We start from the raw sequence: 23,232 nt of genomic DNA on the forward strand, positions 1-23,232 counted from the left end.
CAAGAAAAAATAAAAAGGTGAGCATGTCCCATCATGCAGTGCGGGCCAATTCTTCCTCACCCCCGCAGTAAGTAGAATAGACTCTCATATCCAAGGATCGGACTAATGGCGGTCGTCAAATCAGTACACTGAGAGCAAGTTCAAAACATAGCCCTGTCTCACTACAGTCGCCGAGGAATTTCAGGGAAAGGCATCGTCAAATCCATACGGGAATACTGAACTGAAAGGGGGAGGGGGGCGAAATCAAGCAGCAAATTGTGCTGGGACTTTCCTCTTCTTAAAAATGGATGAACACCCCGGCGGAGGAGGAGTTGGAATGGCCGCCCCAAGACCTCAGCAACAACCGCAGGGGAATAACAACGCTAATCCCCAAATCGGTGGTGGAGGTGGCTCAGGGATGGGGCAGCAGCATGACGAGATGCCACGGCCACAGCAGTATACCATCCCCGGTATTCTGCATTATATCCAGCACGAATGGGCCAGATTCGAAATGGAGAGAGCTCATTGGGAAGTGGAAAGGGCCGAACTTCAGGTAGCAAGCTAACTTGGTTAACGTTACCTTAGCTAACTAAATAAACACTATATTGAGCAACAATGCATTTTGCCTGGATAGTGTGCAACATTTGTTTTACACCCTTTGCATACAGTGGCCATGCTTCGATAGATAAACGTCTACTTAGGTTTGTCCGCCCAACTTGATTATGTTAGTTATCAATTACCACCACCAGCTAGCTAGCTAGTCACGGATAACAGGTAACGTTAAATAGCTAACGTTAGCTTGCCATCCTGCTGTGTGCTAAGCTATGTCTTTTTTTTCTTTTCTTTTTACAGTGGAACATCAGGTTGATGTGTTTACAATGTCTTACACGTGATTTTATTAATAATGTTGACTCGTTGTTGTAGTATTCCTTTAGTAGTTTCAATTTAGAGTCGTTGAACTACAGAATGATCTAATCAAACCACTGACAGTCAACTAATCTCCGAGACTAGGAGCCATTTTGGTTTGGTCATTATGGCGACGACTTGGCTGGGTCTTCTTGAGTCACGTTAGGTAACCATCAATCTTGAATAGAAATAAATCCCATCTTATTGATCATATCAGTTGTGCAATATTTTTAACAAATATATTTTTTGAAAGTTTATTTCAAACAAATCGAAAATCGCATAGCCTGATGCCAGTCAGATGGCTCGTGCCTGTTAGCACGCTAACGTCAACAAAGCCAGCTGTCAAGGCCCCACAGTCTGACAGTGGCTATGCACTTTACGATCGAACGGTGAAAAAACTATCTGTGGCTTTAGACTTAGCTAGTTTGCTATCTAGCTACATTACTTTTATAGTTTTTTGTTTCACGGTGCCATCTTGGCTAGGAATTATTTCTTATTTTTGTGCGTTTTGTTATAACAAGCTTATGACATCAGCTAAGTGGTAATTCTGTCTTGTAGAATGCAGAGGTTAAAGGGAAGGGGTTCAGTTTTATGATTGTAATAATAATGAATGTGGAAGTGTTGAAATGCCTGGGACAGAGCGTAGAGTACTGCTTTGTTTGAACACAACCCATACCGGGTGAGGTGGAGGCATATTTAATTTAATTTTACCTTTTATTTAAGCAGGCAAGTCAGTTAAGAACACATTCTTATTTTCAATGACGGCCTAGGAACAGTGGGTTAACTGCCTGTTCACGGGCAGAACGACAGATTTGTACCTTGTCAGCTCAGGGGTTTGAACTCACAACCTTCTGGTTACTAGTCCAACACTCTAACCACTAGGCTACCCTGCTACCCCATATGATAGATAATTGTCAACATAAAGTAGTAGCCTATGACCTGCCTAATTTGGCAGAACCATATGCTGTTATATTCTTAAACTTTTTTATTGCTAAAACAATATGAATCAGTGTATGCTTTCTGAACTTCTGTCTTGGTCACATTATTTAAACTTTAAATTAATGAAGCAAGCTGACAGCCTAGATTATTTTGGTCAGCTGCACCTTTCCTATTGTTTGAGTTGCTTTGCTGTCCAGCCACACCACTCAAGCAGTTAGCCTTGTTAGCACAAATCACTTCAATGTCCACAGCAGTCACATCAGGCCTGGAAGTATCTGGGTTAAATCAGGCTTTATAGGTCACTGAGACATCCAGGGCATATTATGAACCATTGTTATGTGCTCTGTTCTTCCTTTGCCCTGGCTGTAGAAGACAGACAGAGAAATGGTAGACTGACACGGCCCTTTCTATTCAGAATCTGGCTTGGAAATAAAATGTTTATTAACACACAGAGGCAGTGATTGTTCTATCTGGGTTTTATTTTTGATATGTTGATGCTGAGAATTTAAACACCACAATGAAGGTTTGACAGGATTATGTTATCCAACTGATAACATGCTGTTCTCTCTTGATGAAATTGAAATCACTAACTCAATGTAGGCCTATATTCATACCTTAGTACACTGACTGCACACACAGAAATAATGTATTATTCACGCCATTCTTTCATTGTGCTTGATTTGGTGGGTGATGTATTATTCCACTGTGCGCAGGTGTTTCCTCAGGATGTGTATGAGCCAGGTGGTGCACAACTATGTCAGCATTCTATCCTTAAAGCATCAGTGTTAATTAGTAGTACAGTGCCATTTTCTTCCATAGTTCTTTCTTGGTTATACATAACATCTATAAGTAGACACACTGAAAATAGCTGTTCTACTTAATGGACTACCTCGGTGCAAACTGTGTATACCTTTGACAGTTTCAGAATTGTCTGATAATAAGGTATTATTTTTAGGCCAGCGTTGTGAAACCTAGATTGTTGAAAATATGAGTTCACTGACTTATGTTTATTTGTTGTTTATTGAAGCAAGATGGCTTTTATACACAAAAACACAAACAATTAGACAGACAGACAGGCGAATTCAAAATACAGCCCTAAATGTATCCAAATGTGTGAATAGGCGTTCCTTTGCAGTGAAGTGGTAGGTATATGATACGTTGGGGACAACAAAGCTCCAAAAGGCGGCAATGTCTATTCCTGTTCCAATACAGCCCATTCCTTTGTCAGCATGTTAACTTGGGTCTGTGAGCTCACTCTGTGTCCCCAGTCTGACCATTACACATCTCAACACTGTGACCTCACACATACATAGCAGCTAGGCCTATACTGGCTTTGCTAGCTGCACTGGGATTGGTTGGAGGTGGTATCTGCAGTGTGGTCCTTCGGGCAGTGGGGATTCCCAAAGTGGTTTTAGCAGTAGTGCTGTAACGTCTAAATTCTGATTAGTTGAGATTTGATCTCTGATTAGTCTACTGTATTTGTAACTATGCCTGCCATGCTCCTATCAGGGATATTGAAAAGTGAGGTTAACAAATAGACTAATTATTATGCCCTCTTAGATTTTAGCTGTATATTAAATCTACACATAGTGATATTTATTTGAAGAACGTTGTATCCAGCTGTATCTGCAGAGCTAGTAGCAAGCTTGTGTAACAGACTACTCTGTCCCCTGGCTGTTGAGTTGGTTCCAGTGTGTACACAGCTGTTCGTTCAGCTGAAACCTTCCTTCTCCCTCTAGCTAACATTGACTGGCCAGACCTCCCATGCTTATGGTAATAGCAAGACGTTCATTTAGCCCTTGGACTTGCTTACCAAGGAAGCAGGCAAAAGGAAGATGATATCGTACACAAAATATTACTGTTCTGTTTAAGAGGCCTGATCTCGGTTGACGGACGTGAATCCTATTGTTAAAATTGACTCCAGTTCTCCCATAGAGAGTTAAATATCCTACTCCTCTCCTTGAATGTGGACTCAATGATGTCTTATCTTATTACTGTGAGGGAGTGACTGGACTAGGTGAGTCAATGGTTCAGATCCACCATAGTGTTTTCTTTGCTGGTATGATCTAATACCAGCGAGCAAAGCAACTGTTATGTAAGCTAGCCGGTGGCCCAAGATCTGGAGTCACTATGTCAGAGCCAGGGCACCACACTTTCTCAGTCTCCATGACTACGGAATGGAAATCGGTCTCCAGTTTACCTGTCAATTTACAACTAGGTATGGGCACCCAACAGTCAAGAGAGGGGTTTTTAGTGGCAGCTGCCTAATATTCTATATAGGTGCAGGAGCTCAAGCAGTAGAACATTTGAGGTGCTGGTACTCTGCTTCCATGAGCTCCTGTCCAAGTCGAGCACTGCCCCTGCAGTCAAGGGGCGGCTGACTAAAAATACCCCATGCCTGCTACCCTTTAAACGGCATTGGGTTTCACAGCTGCTCAGTACTCCCTAGCAGTACAGAGTTGAGCAGGAGAAGAGGGCCAGCTAAATAGTTCTGTATGAACTGAACACCCCTACAGGGGTGATGGTGCTAGAGAGGCCTGTGTTACAACCTGGGCCTGCTGCTCTGCTGATCTGAGGATAGTCAGACACACTGCTAATTGCAGTCCTACCCTGACCCGCCAGGTCTATACCAAGATTCCCCCCAATTCATCTGTGGCTTATAGCTTTTTGTTAGTTTAGCTCCATTTTTACATCCACAGTGACTCTTAGAGATACATTTTTAAATATCTAGGGTAAATGTTGTACAGCCGTGGTCACCAACCTGGTTGATCTCCAAATCAAATTTCATTAGTCAAATTCACAAAATACAACAGGTGTAGCCCTTAAAGTGAAATGCTTGCTTACGACCCCCTAACCAACAATGCAGTTAAAAATATATATATATGAATATGAATATATAGATATATATGAATAAGAAATCAAAGTAACAAGTAATTAAAGAACAGCAGTAAAATAACAATAGAGAGACTATATACAGAGTAGAGGTCGACCGATTTATGATTTTTCAACGCCGATGCCGATTGTTGGAGGCCCAAAAAAGCAGATACCGATTAATTGGCCGATTTTTAAAATATTTGTAATAATGACAATTACAACAATACTGAATGAACACTTATTTTAACATAATATAAAACATCAATACAATCAATTTAGCCTCAAATAAATAATGAAACATGTTCAATTTGGTTTAAATAATGCAAAAACAAAGTGTTGGAGAAGAAAGTAATATGTGCCATGTAAAAATGTGTGCCATGTAAAATATGTGCCATGTAAAAAAGCTAATGTTTAAGTTCCTTGCTCAGAACATGAGAACATATGAAAGTTGGTGGTTCCTTTTAACATGAGACTTCAATATTCCAAGGTAAGAGGTTTTAGGTTGTAGTTAATATAGTATTTATAGGACTATTTCTCTCCATACCATTTGTATTTCATATGCCTTTGACTGCTGGATGTTCTTATAGGCACTTTAGTATTGCCAGTGTAACAGTATAGCTTCCGTCCCCCTCCTCGCCCCTGCCTGGGCTCGAACCAGGAACACAACGACAACAGCCACACTCGAAGCATCGTTACCCATCGCTCCACAAAAGCCACGGTCCTTGCAGCGCAAGGGGAATAACTACTCCAAATCTAAAAGCGAGTGACGTTTGAAACAGTATTAGCGCACACCCAGCTAACTAGCTAGCCATTTCACATTGGTTACACCAGCTGATAGGCTTGAAGTCATAAACAGCGCTGTGCTTGCGAAGAGCTGCTGGCAAAATGCCCGAAAGTGCTGTTTGAATGAATGATTACGGGCCTGCTGCTGCTCAGTCAGACTGCTCTATCAAATCAGACTTAATTGTAACATAACAACACACAGAAATACGAGCCTTTGGTCATTAATACGATCAAATCCGGAAACTATCATTTAGAAAACAAAACGTTTATTCTTTCAGTGAAATACGGAACCGTTTGGTATTTTATCTAACGGGTGGCATCCCTAAGTCTAAATATTCTTGTTACATTGAAGGTTGTGCAATGTATGTAATAATTACATAAAATTCTGGCAAATTAGTTCACAATGAGCCAGGCAGCCCAAACTGTTGCATATACCCTGACTCTGCGTGCAATGAACGCAAGAGAAATGACACAATTTCACCTGGTTAATATTGCCTGCTAAACTGGATTAGTAGTTATAACTAGTGATTACGATCGATTGTTTTTATAAAATAAGTTTAATGCTAGCTAGCAATTTACCTTGGCTTCTACTGCATTCGCGTAACAGGCAGGCTACTCGTGGAGTGCAATGGTTAGAGCGTTGGACTAGTTAACTGTGCGGTTGCAAGATTGGAACCCCTGAGCTAACAAGGTGAAAATCTGTCTTTCTGCCCCTGAACAAGGCAGTTAACCCACAGTTCCTAGGCAGTCATTGAAAATAAGAATGTGTTCTTAACTGACTTGCCTAGTTAAATAAAAGGTTGGGTTTTTTAAACATAAACTGAAATCGGCGCCCAAAAATACCAATTTCCGATTGTTATGAAAACTTGAACTCGGCCCTAATTAATCGGCCATTCCGATTAATCGGATAGACCTCTAGTACAGAGTCAATGTGCGGGGGCACTGGTTAGTCGAGATAATATGTACAGAGAGTAGCAGCGGCGTAAAAGGGGGAAGAAGCTGTTTAGAAGCCTCTTGGACCTAGACATGGCGCTCCGGTACCGCTTGCCGTGCGGTAGCAGAGAGAACAGTCTGACTAGGGTGGCTGGTGTCTTTGACAATTTTTAGGGCCTTCCTCACCGCCTGGTATAGAGGTCCTGGATGGCAGGAAGCTTGGCCCCAGTGATGTACTGGGCCGTTCGCACTACCCTCTGTAGTGCCTTGCGGTTGGAGGCTGAGCAGTTGCCATACCAGGCAGGGACGCAACCAATCAGGATGCTCTCGACGGTGCAGCTGTAGAACCTTTTGAGGATCTGAGGACCCATGCCAAATGTTTTGTCTACTAAGGGGGAATAGGTTTTGTTGTGCCATCTTCACAACGGTCCACAATCATCTCCTTTGTCTTGAACACGTTGAGGGAGAGACAAAGGAGATGATTGTGGACTACAGGAAAAAGACGACCGAGCACGCCCCCATTCTCATCGGCAGGGCTCTAGTGGAGCAGGTTGAGAGTTTCAAGTTCCTTGGTGTCCACTTCACCAACAAACTAACCTGGTTCAAGGCATTCTTAGTCCATCGCCAAACATTTCTGTTGAAAAGCCACTGATAAAAGCATAAAGGCTTACTCTTCTTTTTTCTTTGTTTTGCGCGGTTGGTGGTAGATGCACTTAATTCAGAAGCCCTGTGCACCGGGTAGGCAAAGTGTTCCTGTTTTTAACCATTTTAATTTGTCTCCGCATACCCGGTAGACCAGGAGATCTGTGGCTAAGTCCAGTGCACTTACTGCGCTGGCCAATCGGATAGCACAAATCACTGTGCCTACCTACAGCTTCCATGACCCCGGCCACAGCAAAGTTTGTTAGTAGCCTACGTGAGATTTCATAACATTTAAAACCATAACCAGTGAGAGACTGTCAAACAATACAGCAAAGAGCTGCTGTTTGAATGAGTGAGTTCATGTTTTAAGTTTTATTCAGCACTGTCAATAGTTTTTATTAAACACAATTACAAAACATTAAATGCACTTCTCTACTTCCACTTGCACTGCAATGAGTGAGTAAGTAGCCAAGTGTATCGATAGGCTTGCGTTTGGCTATTATTAGCTATTTTAATATCGAGGAGAATTTCGCTTTCTCTAGTCATAGAAACAACATGAATTTGTGCTGAGGCAGATGCTGCGCCACTCGAGTTTCGCCATAAGGTGGAAGACTGTCTCTCCTCTCTGGTCAATCACCGGTGGAAATGAAGGAGAGAGCAGGGACTGAGGTGGACCCTCTGCTGTTCTCCATCTGCTGCGACTATTGCCATGTTCAAGACAACTGGGAACTCTGAAAATAATAGATCCGACTGGGAATTTTTTTAATGGAATATGAGAACAAGAAGAAGAGTGTGGTAGTACTAGGTGATGAAGTTGTTGCTGCCTCTGAAACAGATCTGATGTTAAATTATTCAGTAGTGTTTGATACACCACAAAATATTACTTTTAATGTGTACTGCTTTCAAAATTGAGAATATAATGTTGACTTTATTGGCAGATCCTAAACTTATTTCTTTTTTTTCTTCTCGTTTCTTTCAGGCTCGAATAGCATTCCTACAAGGAGAAAGGAAGGGTCAAGAAAATTTAAAGAATGATCTAGTTCGAAGAATAAAGATGTTAGAATATGCATTAAAGCAAGAAAGGTGAGTGTATACCTATTTCCTAATCATTTTTTACATGAGTCCATATAAGGCCCCTTTCAATCTTAGTCTCATTTACCTCAATGCCTGACATTTATACATTGCCTGTAAATGTTGTGCATAACTGCAAAGTATGCTTTATTATCTCATCACATTTACTAATCTCTTTACTTTGTCTTTACTCTACTAGAGCAAAATACCATAAATTAAAATATGGAACAGAATTAAATCAAGGTGAAGTTAAGATGCCCAGCTTTGAATCAGGTACGGATCTCCCCTCTCTGAACTGCAATAAACTTAATGATGAGTAATAGAATATGTTGACATACAGCTAGCTATACAGCGGTTTCATTAACGTTTCTATGGTGTTTACAGAAGATACCAAAGACACAGAGGTCCCTGCTGTACCTCAGAATAGTCAGCTGACGTGGAAACAGGGCAGACAACTCCTCAGACAGTGAGTACTCTACAGACAGCGCACACGGTTTACAGGGCCTCTCATGCAGCTAACACACTTACTTATCGATCAAGATGAATTCCCATCTGGGCCTGCATCTCAGAATAGGAGTGCTGATCTAGGATAAGGTCCTTACTTGTCTATGTCATTTTATTCCTTATGATCTAAAAGGTCAAACTGATCCTAGAGCAGCACTCCAACTCTGAGACGCTTTAGGAATATGTGCCCAGGCTTACTTAGTTAGCTAAGTCATTTTTATGTGTCATTTTCTGTCCCAACAGATATCTTCAGGAAGTAGGTTACACGGACACAATACTAGATGTGCGGTCTCAGAGAGTGCGTTCGTTACTGGGCCTGTCCGGCTCAGAGCAGAATGGCTCAGTGGAAAACAGGAACCTGGATCAGATCCTCAATGGAGGGGAGTCTCCAGCCAAACGAAAGGGACAAGATATGAAAAGGTAGGTAGGTAGGCCTCATCTGATCATGCATACTGCCACTGACTTCAGTGAAGGTCTGAAGGAATTGGTGTTATCTAACTGACACAATGTTGTTCACTTTTCCTGGCGACTTCCCAGATAGCAGATTTCTGATTGATTCTGTACATTCTGCCTCTGTGCTCAGAACTGTCTGCTCTGAATAGCATTAGATGCATCATCCAGACCTGTGCCATGTATGTGAATAATCAAATCATCCACAGTGATGAATTGCTCTAAATAGTTTTCTACCTGTTTTACTAGGAATCCAGGAGATGTTCTGGAAACATTTAACTTCTTAGAAAACGCAGAGGACAGTGATGAAGATGATGATGAGGAGGGAGACCTGATGGAGGATATAGACAGTGGCAAACACACAATAAAAAAGCATAAGATAAAGGTGAAAACCTCTTCGCTACAGATGATTACATCTGGTCATAAGTGAAAAGACCATTCCTAATGTTGTTCTAAATGTACTGCTACTGTCATCACTGTGTAAATGGTTGTAATAATGGCTTACTAAGACCAAAGCGGTGCTCTTGACACTAGACTAGTATCTTCAGACCTGATTCTAAATGTTGATATACATCAAGAGAGAACCTTTAAATGCCTGCTGTGTTAAAGAAGTCAACACAATTAAATTGGTACAAGAGCATGTGGAATGAACATACCAAGTACTCGTCTCCTAAAATCGAATATGGAAAATAAAAGTATTGTAAAAGATACTTTTATTTTACAAGTATTGTAAGTTTAAAAAAAAAAATGTAATACAAGTATTGTATTAACTCTATATCTGATAATCCCACTGTGCCAGACCTGGTGACTGACTGTATGTTTGTCCTCTGTCCAGGTTGGGAATGAGGGCCTGGCCTCTGACCTTCCAGATGACCCCGACACAGAGGAGGCTCTGAAGGAGTTTGACTTCCTGGTGAATTCCGAGGATGGAGAGGGAGCAGGGGAGGCCCGGAGTTCAGGGGACGGGACCGAATGGGGTAAGAGAATATCAGATATCTAACTCACTAGCTGCTGAGAGCTAACTTACAGATGTAAAGTCCTCTATTTAGGGGACCTGCATGGTTCTGGTACCAGTTCTGACCGTCATTTTCAATAATAAAATATGTGGACACTGTAGATCGAAATGTCTTGCATTGAGCGATAGCCCTTGTTCCCACTGACAGAGTATGTTTTCTGAGCCTGTGTGGCATAGGATGTGAAATCTGAAACCACTTGAAGCTGGGATGTCCCTCCTACCATTTAATTTGCTCTTCTGACCGTTCATCAACTCCTGGCTGAAGACAGCCACTGACATGTCTGCAATCATTACATTGTTGCACAGCAGGAGAGAGTGCTTTCATCATGGTAGCACATTCAGGGATCGATTTATAGCCATTCATCTACAATAATTAATTGATTTTTAAACAAACACTTTGTTTGTCATAGATGGATAATATTAATATGAGATGAAAGGCAAGTTCCTAAGAAGTTCAGAGCTCGATGCGATTTTCACAGCAATAGCGGCAGACGTTTTGATCACGTGAGACCTTCAGAAAGTATGCCCATTTTCTCTAACACTAAAATACAAATATGTATTTTACAGTTCTACGGAAGGTTAGTCATTTTATAATTTGATAATGCTATATTTTGAAAGCATATGTCATTTCAAGTCTTATTCAACTCCTGTATTTCATATTTCTATCATTTGTACGGTGTACATGAGCTTGTGTCCTCAGAAGTGACTACACCTCATCAATTAATAACTATTTTTACAGGAAAGGTGAGATTGTAACCTTTCTTTGGGTATGCAGCATTACTAGTTATTGTTTATGGCCCTCTCATGATAAATAATAACTTTTGGGGATTATGTAGATGACATTTACAATGACATTTAGTTACATTAAAACTCCCTAGAGTTGTTTGCCACACCGGTGCGTCAGTCTAAGCTACATAACAAAAATATCCCCATCAAAATCTGTCAGTTTAAACTAGAGGTCTCAGATATTTTTGCACCGGATGTGTCTCAATCCACCGCATCCGGCGGTGTTGCACTTCCACATCTGTGGTATAAAAGGTGGTAGAGCCAAAGAGGTGTTTGTCATACCATGAGAGATCCCAAAAATCGCTATTCTTAAGAAAATGTCTGTAGCGTAAGTACGGTTTGACGCACAAGCGAATGGGAACCCACTGTGGAAGAGGAGATTCTCACGAACACATGTTTTGCTCTCCGACCACAAGTGTCACAGAACTTGTCTGAAGGTAAACAGTACACATTTTAAAAAACAAATGAAGGTATGAAGGTAGTTTTGTGCATACGCCAAGAAAGGGTTAAATGTGTGTTCATTTAAAAAAAAGTTAAACCAATTTTTTAAATCCTAGATGTTTCTTATGAAGTGTTTTTTGACTGTCCTTTTTGCCCTGTATGAATGTGTTATTCAATCCCTTTCTATGGGGTTTATTAGTAAAGGCCCAAATTTAAATAGATTTTTTTATATACCGAAAGGGGTCCTAAAATTCCAAATCAAATAGCCTAATCATACATAGTATGACCATCTTAAAACAATTCCATATGTCAGTTTAGCACCCCCCACCCCAACTTCTCAGACTCAGTTATACCCCATTTTGCACCATGTCCATTTGGCATAAATGCGCCAAGTCTAATTTGTTAACCTATATGGGTGTTGGGTAGAAGATCTGTGGTGTGTGTGTGTGTGTTAGGTAGGTAGAGGATACATGTCTATGTGTGGGCCAGTGGTAGATATAATTGAACTGGGGTGGGGGGGTTATTCTGATCTGCAGCAAGAAAGGCCCACCCTGTAGAATCCCAATTGCACCAATGCTGCGTCAGCATTCCTCACCACTTGTGCACAGGATATTCTGAGCCCTCCCCTGGCCCTGCCACACACACCTCACTGCTGCTGCATGCCCTGTTCTAATCACAGACTCTAGGGTCAGTCACACTACCCTCAGGCAGCATTACTCTCAGCACAATGCTCCACAGTGGCTGAGAGAAAGGGTTGTGTACAGAGCACCAGTCAGGCTCATTAGTCATGAAATTAACCCTGTCCTATACAGTGCTGGTTTATTTGTTTTAGTTTTTGTGCAGAGGCCTAACCTGTGTCATTGCTTCTCCTCGTTAAAGCTGCAATATGTAATTTTTTGGGGCGACCTGACCAGATTCACATAAAATTGTATGTTATAGATCTGTCATGCTCATTGATAGCCAGTCTAAGAAGCAGTAGGTCTGTTCTATGCTTCCAGTTTTTAGACCGGGTTAAGTTACATTTTTGCACCTTTTCAGTTTTGTACATCAGCTGAAAATATAATATTTTGAGGTTATGTAAAATATATTTCATAGCATTTTAGATGGTACAATAATTTCCTACATTATACTTGCTTGTTTTGTCACAAACTGAAATTAAGCAAACTATTAGAATTTTAGCAATCAGGAAATGGCGGAGCAATTTCTGCATAGTGCATCTTCAGTGTTCGTCTGTTCAGGAAATGTTGTTTCATTGCACTCATCAACATTTTTTGCTCGGCTTTGACGTCAACCCAGGGGAATACTTCACTTTCTACTAGTGTTTAACATGGCAAGACAATATTTTCTGTCTAGCAGCTTAGTGTGTGCTGCAGTCTTTCCCATTTAGGTGAATGTTTTAGCACCCTGCTGAGAGGAGCTGAGCTCTTTGGTTACCAAGCATCTCTGTCTAGGTGTGGCCTGTATGGTGTTTAATAAAACCTCCTCCTCTCCGTCCTGTTCTTAGCCGAGCCCTTACCGTTTCCCTCAGGCGGGGGCAAGTCCTTTATCATGGGCTCTGATGACGTGTTGGAGAGTGTCCTGGGACTGGGAGACCTAGCTGACCTCACTGTCTCCAATGACGACGCCGACTACAGCTATGATGTAAGCACCACGATTCCCACCTGCCATCCTTGAACCCTGAACACCCCCATGCCCCTCCCCACCCTCTCCTGAACACCCCCTGTTCCTCCCCACCCTCTCCTGAACACCTCCCTGCCCCTCCCCACCCTCTTATGAACACCTCCCTGCCCTTCGATCTCCTCAATCACCCTTGAACCCCTCCCTTCTCTTTCTCATTCAATTCAATTTGCTTTATTGGCATGACGTAACAATGTACATATTGCCAAAGCTTATTTTGGATGTTTACAATATTAAGATAAGAATCAAAATTGTCAACAGGACAACAGTAACAACAATAGTCAAGGGTCAAAATAACCATACATTGAACAATAACCATACAGTAGAGGACATGTGCAGGTTGATTGGTCTGTCAGACACTGTCCCTCATATTATGGCAGGCAGCAATGTAGTGCGCTACCAACCCACAGCTCTCTGCATCCTCCCCCAACAGGGTGGGTAGCCTATTTTCATCAGAGAGGTCTTTGAAACCTTGAATCATTCCCTGAGATCTGGATTTTCTCTGGAAAATCATTATTTGAGCCTTTTTGGGGTTTACTGCCAGGGCCCAGGTCTGGCAGTACTGCTCTAGCAGGTCCAGGCTCTGCTGTAGGCCATGGTGCTGTGTGTGACAGCAGGCATAGGTCGTCTGCGAAGAGTAGGCCTCTGAATTGAACCTCTGAATTGTGGAGACTAACACCAGGGGCTGAGGATTTTTCTAGAATAGTGGCAATTTGTTGATGTAAATATAAATATTGAAGAGTGCAGGGTTCAGATTGCAACCCTGGCGAAGGCCCCGCCCTGGTTAAGAATTCAGTTATTTTCTTGACAATTTTAATGCTGCACGTATGGCCAGTATACATTTGATTTAATTATGTCATGTTTTACCTCCTACACCACTTTCAATAACTTCGTAGAACAGTCCTGTATGCCAAATAGAATCAAATGCTTTTTGGAAGTCGATAAAACAAGCAAATATTTGGTATCATTTTGGTGGACATGTTTATCTATCAGGGTGTGTAGGGTGTAAATATGAACAGTCGTGCGATGTTTTGGTATAAATCCAATTTGGCTTTTACTCAAGACATTGTGCTTATTAACCTCTTGAACCTCTGGGGGCAGTATTTCATTTTTGGATGAAAAACGTTCCCGTTTTAAACAAGATATATTGTCACGAAAAGATGCTCGACTATGCATATAATTGACAGCTTTGGAAAGAAAACACTCTGACGTTTCCAAAACTGCAAAGATATTGTCTGTGTGCCACAGAACTAATGCTACAGGTGAAACCAAGATTAAATTTCATTCAGGAAGTGAGCCAGATTTTTGAGGCGCTGTGTTCCAATGTCTCCTTATATGGCTGTGAATGCGCAAGGAGAGAGCCTACACTTTCTGTCGTTTCCCCAAGGTGTTTGCAGCATTGTGACGTATTTGTAGGCATATCATTGGAAAATTGACCATAAGAGACTACATTTACCAGGTGTCCGCTCGGTGTCCTCCGTCGAAACTATTGCGTAATCTCCAGGTGCGTGCGGTTTTCCATTTTGAACAGAGGAGAAACCAAACTGCCACGAGTGACTTATCATCGAATAGATATGTGAAAAACACCTTGAGGATTGATTCTAAACAACGTTTGCCATGTTTCTGTCGATATTACGGAGTTAATTTGGAAAAAAGTTTGCGTTGTAATGACTGAATTTTCGGGGGGGTTTTCTTAGCCAAACGTGATGAACAAAACGGAGCGATTTCTCCTACACAAATAATCTTTTTGGAAAAACTGAACATTTGCTATCTAACTGAGAGTCTCCTCATTGAAAACATCCGAAGTTCTTCAAAGGTAAATGATTTTATTTGAATGCTTTTCTTGTTTTTGTGAAAATGTTGCCTGCTGAATGCTAGGCTTAATGCTATGCTAGCTATCAATACTCTTACACAAATGCTTGTGTAGCTATGGTTGAAAAGCATTTTTTGAAAATCTGAGATGACAGTGTTAACAAAAGGCTAAGCTTGTGAGCCAATATATTTATTTCATTTCATTTGCGATTTTCATGAATAGTTAACGTTGCGTTATGGTAATGAGTTTGAGGCTATAATTACGCTCCTGGATACGGGATTGCTCGTCGCAACAGGTTAAGGAAGTTTAGAACTCTTACATTTATAATACTACAGAAAACCTTCCCCAGGTTACTGTTCATACAAATGCCTCTGTAATTGTTAGGGTCAAATTTGTCTCCGTTCATAAAGATTGGGGTTATGAGTCCTTGATTCCAGATGTCAGGGAAATAACCTACACTCAGGATCAAATTAAACAGTTTTAATATAGCCAATTGAAATTTTGCACTAGTGAGTTTGAGCATCTCATTTAGGATGCCATCAGGTCCGCATACTAAATTTGAGGGCCTGAAGTTTCTTATAGAGCTCCTAGTCTGATTTTGATTGTCCTTCATAGCTTTTTCTAATCCATTCAACTTCTCATGAATTTGGCATTGCTCTGCGTTTGTGTCAATTTGAACGGTGTTGTAAAATGGGTTGTCCATATGTCACCATTTGTATCACTAATTCCTCTTGTTTTGATTTATTAAAATTTTTTCTCCAATTTTTCCATAACTTGTTTGTTTGGACACCTCAATTACTGTCAGCTGCTTGCTGTTGTACTGTGCTTTTTTGGTTCTAAGTGTACGTTTATAGAGTTTAAGTCTCACAGTAATGGTGTAATTCAACATTATTTGGGTCTCTGTGCTTTTGGTTCGATAGTGGTTTTTTTCTGCATCAAACCAGTTGTCATCTATGGTCGTTTAAAAAAAAAAAAATTCATCAATTTCAGTTGTGCTTCTTTTGCCGTGTGTGTGAGTTGATGTTTTTTACTGCTAGATTGATGCCTTCTTCACTGTGAGTGAATGTGGTATCCAGAAAGTTATCTAAGAATGTTTGGATATTTTGGTTCCAGGTTGCTTTCTGGTATTCTGTGCTGTTTTGGGCCCATTTCTATGAGTTTCTGATGTTGTACAGCTTACCTGGGTTTGAATGTGTGGTTGTTTCCATTTCTGTTCTTTTGAGGAGCATCGTAATTTGGCTGTGATCAGACAGAGGTGTTAGTGGCTTGACAGTAAATGAGCTGAGAAAGAAAGGGTCAATGTCTGTGCTGTGGCCAAGAGGTGAGCAGTAGGTGAATCTCCCCAACTAGTCCCCCTGTAACCTACCGTTGACAAAGTACAGACCCAGGCTTCTACAGAGCTGCAACTTGTTCTGTCTTTTTCTCTTTCTCTCTCGCTCTCTTTTCTCTAATTTCTCTATCTCTCTCTATAACTATAACAAGGCGTTGAGAGGGGGAATGTTCTTGCTTTGACAGTTGGTCAGAATCATCACAAGTCATGAGGAAGTGGAAGGCATACAGCCCTCCAGTAGTTCTAGTGAAGTCTATTCCCCCCTTGCTAACTCACCACCAGGCTGTCTCCATTTTTCACTCCACACTTGTTTAAAGTTGCCCTTCTCTTCCCCTGTCCGGTCTGTCTATTTTTAGCTTCCAGCCAATAAGGACACGTTCAGGAAGACGTGGAATCCCAAGTACACCCTGCGCAGCCACTTTGACGGGGTCAGGGCTCTGGCCTTCCATCCTGTAGAACCTGTCCTGGTCACCGTGTCTGAGGACAACACCCTCAAACTGTGGAACCTGCAGAAGACTGTACCTGCCAAAAAGTAAACACACTTGTTTACATGGTTGGATTATCTTGTCATTATAGAATGTGTCATTAGATTAAATGGGTCTGAAACCCCTTTTTAAACAATTGTTTCCTCTTCTTTAGAAGTGCCTCTTTTGATGTGGAGCCTATTTACACGTTCAGAGCTCATGTGTAAGTATCTAATTACCAGAAGGTGCCGTGGTAAAAAAAAAGACAACCTAATAGGATAAAGCTGTAATCAATCAATATAACTGTTTTGCATTTGGCTTTCTCTCACTGTATAATAATGATGTAAATGATTAAAAGTCCCCTTTCCTTTTCTCAGGGGGCCTGTGCTGTCCCTGGCTATGACTTCCAGTGGACAGCAGTGTTACAGTGGAGGGATCGACCACACAATTCAGTGCTGGAACATCCCCAGCTCCAACGTGGACCCTTATGACACCTACGGTAAGGTTGGCACATTTAGCATGGCCAGTATTCTGTCTCCTCCTTGACCACAGTAACAGAAGTCAGGAATACTTTCATTCATCTGTCATATTATTGGAATTGACTAGTAGACTTTCTCTTCACTTTATTCCAATCACGTCATTGAGTAATCACGGAGCTGTTTGTCCACCCTTATTGAATGGGTATGACTGACCCTGTCCCTCAGACCCCAGCGTCCTGGCTGGAACCTGGCTGGGCCACACAGACGCTGTGTGGGGGCTGGCCTACAGCGGGATCAAGAACCGCCTGCTGTCCTGCTCTGCAGATGGAACCGTCAAGCTGTGGAACCCCCAGGAGAAGAACCCATGCATCAGCACTTACAATGCAGAGAAAGGTAGGAACGCAGTGCACTTGAACTTCCCCAGTAGTGTGATGGAGAGCTTGTTATCCACATGGACATGTGTGGCCAAGGTCAGAGAGTACTGGTGTAAAAGCCTCTAACTGACAGATGTCTCTGTCTGTGTGGCCACGGTCAGAGAGTACTGGTGTAAAAGCCTCTAACTGACAGGTGTCTGTCTGTGTGTACGACAGAGCACGGCATCCCCACTGCGGTGGACTTCAACGGCTGTGACCCCGCCCACATGGTGGCGTCCTTCAACACGGGCAACGCTGTGATCTATGACCTGGAGACGTCACAGACCGCCGTGGTGTTCGCTGGTCAGGGGGAGAGCAGTAAGTCTACAATTTAGACTAGAACCCTAATCCTAACCTAGTCCAAACCCTAGCCTGGAGCCTTATTTAACATACTAGCGATGCTAACCCTAAGCTCTGTGGTAGGACTGGGGAACTTTTAAATACTGCATTCTGCTATTTGTTGTTGTTCTCCTGTGACCATGCTAGATATATGATATATCCTCCTAGAGAAGAAGTAAACAGTTTTAACAGTCTGTCTTCATTCCAGATGGTGTATTAATAGTGAGTTGTGTTGACCCATCCTCTCCTCTGTTTTCAGCTCTGCCTGCAGCCAACCACATCAACAAGGTAGTGAGTCACCCCACCCTGCCGGTCACCATCACGGCCCACGAGGACAGGAACATCAAGTTCTTTGACAATAAATCGGGTAAGTGGGCAGGAGGGGACACTGTTTAGTTAGTTACGCTCACTGTTACGTCTCTGTCTGCCATATCTCTGTACTGACTGTTACGTCTCTGTCTGCCATATCTCTGTACTGACTGTTACGTCTCTGTCTGCCATATCTCTGTACTGACTTGTTACGTCTCTGTCTGCCATATCTCTGTACTGACTGTTACGTCTCTGTCTGCCATATCTCTGTACTGACTGTTACGTCTCTGTCTGCCATATCTCTGTACTGACTTGTTACGTCTCTGTCTGCCATATCTCTTTATGGACTGGTGTGTCTGTCTGCCTGCCATATCTCTTTATGGACTGATGTGTCTGTCTGTCTGCCTGCCATATCTCTGTCTGCCATATCTCTGTACTGACTTGTTACGTCTCTGCCTGCCATATATCTTTATGGACTGATGTCTGTCTGTCTGCCTGCCATATCTCTGTACTGACTGTTACATCTCTGTCTGCCATATCTCTGTACTGACTTGTTAAATCTCTGTCTGCCATATCTCTTTATGGACTGGTGTGTCTGTCTGTCTGCCTGCCATATCTCTGTACTGACTGTTACATCTGTCTGCCATATCTCTGTACTGACTGTTACATCTCTGTCTGCCATATCTCTGTACTGACTGTTACATCTCTGTCTGCCATATCTCTGTACTGACTTGTTACGTCTCTGTCTGCCATATCTCTTTATGGACTGGTGTGTCTGTCTGTCTGCCTGCCATATCTCTGTATTGACTGTTACATCTGTCTGCCATATCTCTGTACTGACTGTTACGTCTGTCTGCCTGCCATATCTCTGTACTGACTTGTTACGTCTGTCTGCCTGCCATATCTCTGTACTGACTTGTTAAATCTCTGTCTGCCATATCTCTGTACTGACTTGTTACGTCTCTGTCTGCCATATCTCTTTATGGACTGGTGTGTCTGTCTGCCTGCCATATCTCTGTACTGACTGTTACATCTCTGTCTGCCATATCTCTGTACTGACTTGTTACATCTCTGTCTGCCATATCTCTTTATGGACTGGTGTGTCTGTCTGCCTGCCATATCTCTGTACTGACTGTTACATCTCTGTCTGCCATATCTCTGTACTGACTTGTTACGTCTCTGTCTGCCATATCTCTTTATGGACTGGAGTGTCTGTCTGTCTGCCTGCCATATCTCTGTACTGACTTATGTCTCTGTCTGCCATATCTCTTTATGGACTGATGTGTCTGTCTGCCTGCCATATCTCTGTACTGACTTGTTAAATCTCTGTCTGCCATATCTCTGTACTGACTTGTTACGTCTCTGTCTGCCATATCTCTGTACTGACTTGTTACGTCTCTGTCTGCCATATCTCTTTATGGACTGGTGTGTCTGTCTGCCTGCCATATCTCTGTACTGACTTGTTAAATCTCTGTCTGCCATATCTCTGTACTGACTTGTTACGTCTCTGTCTGCCATATCTCTGTACTGACTTGTTACGTCTCTGTCTGCCATATCTCTTTATGGACTGGTGTGTCTGTCTGCCTGCCATATCTCTGTACTGACTGTTACATCTCTGTCTGCCATATCTCTGTACTGACTTGTTACATCTCTGTCTGCCATATCTCTTTATGGACTGGTGTGTCTGTCTGCCTGCCATATCTCTGTACTGACTTGTTACGTCTCTGTCTGCCATACATCAGTCCATAAAGAGATATGGCAGACAGAGATGTAACAAGTCAGTACAGAGATATGGCAGACAGACAGACACATCCGTCCATAAAGAGATGTCTGTCTGTCTGCCATATCTCTGTACTGACTTGTTACGTCTCTGTCTGCCATATCTCTTTATGGACTGGTGTGTCTGTCTGCCTGCCATATCTCTGTACTGACTTGTTACGTCTCTGTCTGCCATATCTCTGTACTGACTGTTACATCTCTGTCTGCCATATCTCTGTACTGACTTGTTACGTCTCTGTCTGCCATATCTCTTTATGGACTGGTGTGTCTGTCTGTCTGCCATATCTCTGTACTGACTGTTACATCTCTGTCTGCCATATCTCTGTACTGACTTGTTACATCTCTGTCTGCCATATCTCTTTATGGACTGGTGTGTCTGTCTGTCTGCCTGCCATATCTCTGTACTGACTTATGTCTCTGTCTGCCATACATATCTCTTTATGGACTGATGTGTCTGTCTGTCTGCCATATCTCTGTACTGACTTGTTACGTCTCTGTCTGCCATATCTCTTTATGGACTGGTGTGTCTGTCTGTCTGCCTGCCATATCTCTGTACTGACTGTTACATCTGTCTGCCATATCTCTGTACTGACTGTTACGTCTCTGTCTGCCTGCCATATCTCTGTACTGACTGTTACGTCTGCCTGTCGTGTAGGTAAAGTGATCCATGCGATGGTGGCCCACCTGGATGCTGTTACCAGCCTGGCTGTGGACCCCAACGGGATCTACCTGATGTCAGGAAGTAAGTACAAGCAGCACTACTGCTCACTCGCACTGTAGCAAAACGTTTTGTATGGACAAGGAGTCTTCTTTTTGAGTTCAGGTAGCTAGTACCTCTGTTTCTAAATGTTTTCTCCCTGCTGAACACATTCCTCCTCCATAGGCCACGACTGCTCTATCCGTCTGTGGAACCTGGACAGTAAGACCTGTGTGCAGGAGATCACTGCCCACCGCAAGAAGTCTGACGAGTCCATCTATGACGTTGCCTTCCACCCGTCAAAGGCATACATAGCAAGTGCTGGGGCCGACGCCCTGGCCAAAGTGTTTGTGTAGTAGACCTGTGCTGCTCTGCCAGGTTGAGTGGGTAGACACCGAGAGAAAGAATGGACTGCTTCACTGCCTTGTTTAATAAGAGTAGCATTTTATGACACTACATTGAAGCTGCCTCCCTCCACCCCATCCATGTTGAACTCAACACTTGACAGAAACCAGGTGCCAAGGGGACTTATGCCAGGCGTGGTGGTGGAGAAGCGCCCAATCAGTTTTATCCTGTTTTCAAACTAAAACAACAACATTTACCTGTAATTTACTGTAAGTTTAAAAAGCTGGAGTAAAACAAACTAGTGTATGTAGCCTTTTTGACTGGGTTTCAGCTGAGCTAATATCTGTTCTGTCGGTATAGTTCAGTGGCCGAGGGACAATTGAGATTTCACCTGATTCATACTACAGGGCTGACCCCTCACCATACAGGGCTGACCCCTCACCATACAGGGCTGGCTCTGATATTTTATTTTCATCGCGGTTTCAGTAACTATGGTGGATTTGTAACCAGTTCAGCTCGGTTTTGTTTGGCTTGCTAGTGTGAAAAGGGTATTTAACAGGACATGGCCACAGCCCCTGGTGGGCCGACTGGGAGACCCTGCGGCGTCAGTTCAGTTCACACTAAACATGAATCAGGCGTGAAATATAGTCAGTCAGCTTCACACTTTAGCATTAGTTTCATGACATTTTTGTGTAAAAAAATATAGTTTTTATAATCCTTTTTATATAAATAAAGTCTGTCGTAACAGCACTGAAAATTATGTATAAAAAAAGGGAATATTTATTCCCGGTCTGAACCCTCCTTCACAACTCATTATGTCCCCCACAACCATCATCTTACGGTTCCCCCGTCACTGAAAACACTCAGTGATCTCGCCCTTCCTAACCCAAGGATGTGATCTCTGACATTGCTTTTACCTGGCTTTGTCACATGAGTAAAGACTGTAGGACTAAAAGAAGCACAGTTCATGGCTTCCTGAGAGAGCGCTCTCTTTTCAAATAAACTGCATCATCCTATCACTATGTGATATTTTGTACACCTTACTGTATTTGAGTTTATTTATCACAGGTTATTAGACATCTTTATGCTATAAATCAGTGCTTTGAAGCAAGCATGGGGTGTAACCATTTTTATTTTTCTTAATTTTGTTTTAAGTGATTGGAATAGCAAACATAAGATTAATCACGACTCAGTCTTTTGTTTGATTGTACTTTTCTATTTTATCCTGCAAAACTATTTTATGTTCAAACATGCTACAATTTCTGGTGTAACTAAATGCTTTTGTTTGTGTAATGCATGATAAATACAATAGTCTTTTTTCTAGTCTTCCAAAAAAAGGTTCTGGTCAGTTTGCGAGTTTTGATGAGTTTTGTAAGGTTTTTGATTTACAAACTATGAATCAGCAGATTTTAAAGATTGTACCACATAGCAAAATGAAACTGTTGAAAAATAATGTATATAAAATGTCTATAATAAATATTAAATGGTGTACCTGTACATAGTCTGTTTTTGTTTAATGCATGCAATCTTGTTTTGTTGGAATAATTGTGATTGCAAGATAAAGATCTATTGAAAAGATGCATGAAAAATGGCTTTAATGAAAGAAATGATAGTAATAAATATAGAATCATAATTGTCAACAACAAATCCCAAATCCCTTTACTTAAAGTACAGGTCAACATGTACTGAAGGTATGATGTACAATATACAAAATAAACTGGAAGCCATATCAAGCTGAGAAGTGATACCGGTTTATATTAGTGTATTGTTGACGAGGCTGAAAGAGAAAGAATACCTTGCTCATCACTAACGATCTATAGGTATGTACACTATACATGCAAAAGTATGTAGACACCCCTTCAAATGAGTGGATTCGGCTATTTCAGCCACACCAACTGGTGTATAAAATCAAGCAAACAGCCATGCAATCATTGGCAGTAGAATGACCTTACTGAAGAGCTAAGTGACTTTCAGCATGGCACTGTAATAGGAGGCCACCTTTCCAACAAGTCAGTTTGTAAATTTGCTGCCCTGTTCTACTGTGAGTGAAGTTATTGTGAAGTGGAAACGTCTAAGAGCAACAACGACTCAGCCGCGAAGTGGTAGGCCACACAAGCTCACAGAACGGGACCGCCGAGTGCTGTAGCGTGTAAAAATCGTCTGTCCTCGGTTGCAACACTCACTACCGAGTTCCAAACTGCCTCTGGAAGCAAGGTCAGCACAAGACCTGTTCGTCATGAGCTTCATGAAATGGGTTTCCATGG

At 42.1% G+C, this 23,232-nt stretch overlaps 1 protein-coding gene across 2 annotated transcripts; it reads left to right on the forward strand.

Moving 5' to 3' along the window:
* The first annotated feature begins 40 nt into the window (after positions 1 to 40).
* On the forward strand, positions 41 to 22,465 carry LOC112256834 (striatin-3). 2 transcript variants are annotated; one of them, XM_024430369.2, is made up of 16 exons: positions 41 to 532; positions 8,036 to 8,139; positions 8,327 to 8,400; positions 8,512 to 8,593; positions 8,875 to 9,051; positions 9,331 to 9,466; positions 9,917 to 10,058; positions 12,828 to 12,964; positions 16,500 to 16,675; positions 16,783 to 16,830; positions 16,985 to 17,106; positions 17,312 to 17,479; positions 17,677 to 17,817; positions 18,098 to 18,205; positions 20,582 to 20,668; positions 20,810 to 22,465. In XM_024430369.2, the coding sequence occupies exons 1-16, from the start codon at positions 284 to 286 to the stop codon at positions 20,977 to 20,979; spliced, it is 2,121 nt and encodes a 706-aa protein (XP_024286137.1). In that variant the 5' UTR covers positions 41 to 283; the 3' UTR covers positions 20,980 to 22,465. The 2 variants fall into 2 exon arrangements, with proteins under 2 accessions (XP_024286137.1, XP_024286138.1); XM_024430370.2 differs by having other exon boundaries at positions 8,515 to 8,593.
* The last annotated feature ends 767 nt before the right edge of the window (positions 22,466 to 23,232 follow it).

Source organism: Oncorhynchus tshawytscha, linkage group LG08, assembly GCF_018296145.1.
Source record: "Oncorhynchus tshawytscha isolate Ot180627B linkage group LG08, Otsh_v2.0, whole genome shotgun sequence".
Lineage (NCBI taxonomy): Eukaryota > Metazoa > Chordata > Actinopteri > Salmoniformes > Salmonidae > Oncorhynchus > Oncorhynchus tshawytscha.